The sequence below is a fragment of the Morone saxatilis genome, unplaced genomic scaffold (genome assembly GCF_004916995.1).
Source record: "Morone saxatilis isolate NCDOM2014 unplaced genomic scaffold, NCSU_SB_2.0 Contig4, whole genome shotgun sequence".
Lineage (NCBI taxonomy): Eukaryota > Metazoa > Chordata > Actinopteri > Moronidae > Morone > Morone saxatilis.
This window is the reverse complement of record NW_023339984.1, coordinates 4,233,504-4,236,169: the sequence shown is the minus strand read 5'-3', so window position 1 is coordinate 4,236,169 and position 2,666 is coordinate 4,233,504. Positions and strand designations below refer to the sequence as shown.

The 2,666-nt window shown below is 43.2% G+C and overlaps 1 protein-coding gene across 3 annotated transcripts in view; it reads right to left on the bottom strand.

Annotated features, from left to right (window-relative positions):
* The window catches only part of si:dkey-112a7.4, a 4,654-nt gene that overhangs the window by 1,415 nt on the left and 573 nt on the right, over nucleotides 1–2,666 (bottom strand). The window contains exons 1-2 of one of the 3 annotated variants that reach the window (XM_035675320.1): nucleotides 1,038–1,331; nucleotides 448–790 (exon numbers count right to left, since the gene is read on the bottom strand). In XM_035675320.1, coding sequence (XP_035531213.1) covers nucleotides 448–628 — 181 coding nt within the window. In that variant the 5' untranslated portion in view covers nucleotides 629–790; nucleotides 1,038–1,331. Of the gene's footprint in view, nucleotides 1–447; nucleotides 791–1,037; nucleotides 1,332–2,666 lie in introns of those variants that run through there. The other 2 variants (XM_035675319.1, XM_035675321.1) reach the window with 2 other exon arrangements.

The window sequence follows — 2,666 nt, the reverse complement described above, 5'->3', positions numbered from 1 at the left end:
TAGAAAAGCGCTTATAAATAAAATCTATTATTATTATTATTACATTTTGTACAAAAATTAAAGTGAACTAGACACAGGGCTCGAGGGCAGTTCACTGTCACAAAGCGAGCAATGTAGGAACAGATTTCACTCCCTCGACAGATTCAAAAAATAGTGTTTAGTTGTAGAATTTAACTAAAAGGCGTTATTGTTAAAAAGAGTCTCTGTCATTGTAACATGCATGAATATGTAGTGTCATTGTTAGAGCTTGTCTATGTCTTTTATGTATTCTCTCCTGTATGTCATGTTTCATTGTTTATCATTCTGATGAGTTACAGGTTGATATGTGTGTGTGTTTAAATGGCAGACCTAATGTAGGCCTGTATGTTTAGATGGACCGGCAGGAAGAATAGTAAACAAACAAACAAACAAACAAACAAACACAAACTGCTTTTAAAGGTCGCTCACCTTTCTTGGTGCGACCGATCTGGCCCAGCTTTGGTGCCCTCTGCCCCAGTCTCTGAGGGTTGGCCTCGCCGCCGTGCCCGTTGACCTGGGGGTGTCCCGGGTTGTATTGGCCCGCCGGGCCGGGCTGCCTCGGCGGCCCGCTGGGCGGGATGAGCTCTGGGATGCCTGAAGCTCCGTACATCTCTACGAGGCTGCCTTCTCCTGATCGGCCGCTAGATGTCCCGCAGCCCCAAGCTTTGTGTCGAGTCGAAAGGCTTCTCACTTCCGCAATGGCATTCAACAACGAATGTATGAACAACAGACGGCCGAACGTTGTTGGGAACAGAGAGAAAGTCCTCGTAGCCTGTGGAAGAGAGTAAATACGGTTGTCAAAAATAGCTCTGGTGCGTCAGAGAGCGGCCAGCGTTTGGCAAGTGCGCGAACACACACACACACACACACACACACTTCTCCGCTGTTTACACTGAAATAAGCAATGTCCCCTCATGTGATTTCCACTCGATTACAACTAACAGGTGTAGCAAATGCCTTCCTGGCCATTCCAACAGCCCGACAGCACAATAACGTGTCTTTCCGTTGGATCTACTCACTATTATAAACTGCCTTTCCGCCCGCTTCTCCAACCAACATGAACCGATCGCCCCTTCGCTATAATCCTTTACAAATACTGTTCGATATCATCAATATCAGCTCACCTCTTCCTGGACGAGGCCGCAGTAAAGAGCTGAATCCGGTAAAAGCGGCTGAACTGAGAACAGTGTTGTTGTTTATCAGAGCTCTCTCTCTCTCTCTCTCTCTCTCTTGGCACTAACGCCGAGGAAGCGTCGATTTAAAGGGGCCTCTCGTCGTTTTCTCGGCCTTGGGGATTTCCTCGCATTGTGTCTTGACTCATAGCGGCGTGTGCGGACGTCACCGTGCGGTTGATGTAAAGGACAGTGCTGACACTTGGGATTATACAGTGGAGGTGTGCCAAAGTTTCTGAGGGCGCGCTGCGTAATTACGCACCTTCGGTAATGAGAGAGTGACTCAGGCGCCAGCCAATGGCAGACTGCTCGATAATCCCCATACTGTACACGTTATGCTTTATGTCAGGGGCAGTTCAAGTCAGCTCATGTAACTGCGGCTCTGTGGTCCATATAGTACATATATACTACTGTTACATAGGAAAAACTATATATAATAAAGAAGGTTCAGTTTCCCCCAAACACGTCAAACCTGTTTAAATAGCTCAGTAATCATTATTGGTAAGATTATTTGCTTAGTCAGTTGTTTGTCAGCAGCTTGTTCAATGGACTCACTGATCTTGAATCAGTGCCAGAGTTGTGTCAAAGTCTGTTTCCCCTTACCTTAGTCTGAACTTAACCCCAACTAGTACTAGAGGGCAGTCTAGAAGTATGAAGAATCGAATGTTTTTGACTTGACTTTTGCTTGTATTATGATATACAGACTGTAAAACGTGTCAGAGGAGTAAACTCTGGACTTATTTAGGCAAAGAGATAGCAAATCCCACACCCTGTTCTCTTAAATTCAACGGTTACACATTACAGACCTGTGCTGTGGAGCCAAACATTGTTCAAACCCACAGAAGCTTTCAAAGATACCAAATATTTCAGGCAGAATTTGGGGGGAAATGTTTATAAAATGATGCAGCCATAACCATATGGAGCCTTGGGTTTGAATATTTCACTGTAGCTTTAATGACGAGCTAGAACAAAACACATCATGTAGCTTCAATTAAGAAAAAGCCAATGCAGGCTTGGCCTGTGTATGATAGTGCCTGACAATGTGGTAACCTTAAAGTTACTTAAGGAGGAGAAGTCCATGTTATGGGGTTAATTATTAGGCTAATATAAATTAAATAGATTTTAATCATTGAAGTGAATGATCAATAAAAGTTCATACACATTACAGTTTGCAAGGTGCAGGCCTGTTATTATTTAGATTTACCAGTGTGAAAGGCCAGAACCGTATACTGCAGTGATTTCAACTTAGTTTAGCTAATTTAAAAAAGAAATTAAAAAATGGTGTTCAGTGGGGAAATAAAGCCAAATAGAATAATACTTTGGTATGAGGATTAGTTTAGAACATTTATTGTCACAAAAAGCAGTGACCTTTGACCTACGATGGGCCAGACTTCTTCCAAAGACAAGACTCTTTGTTACACTCTAACATCATATACTGTAGTTGAGTGCATGTAAACTAGTTAGCAAGTGAGCAGA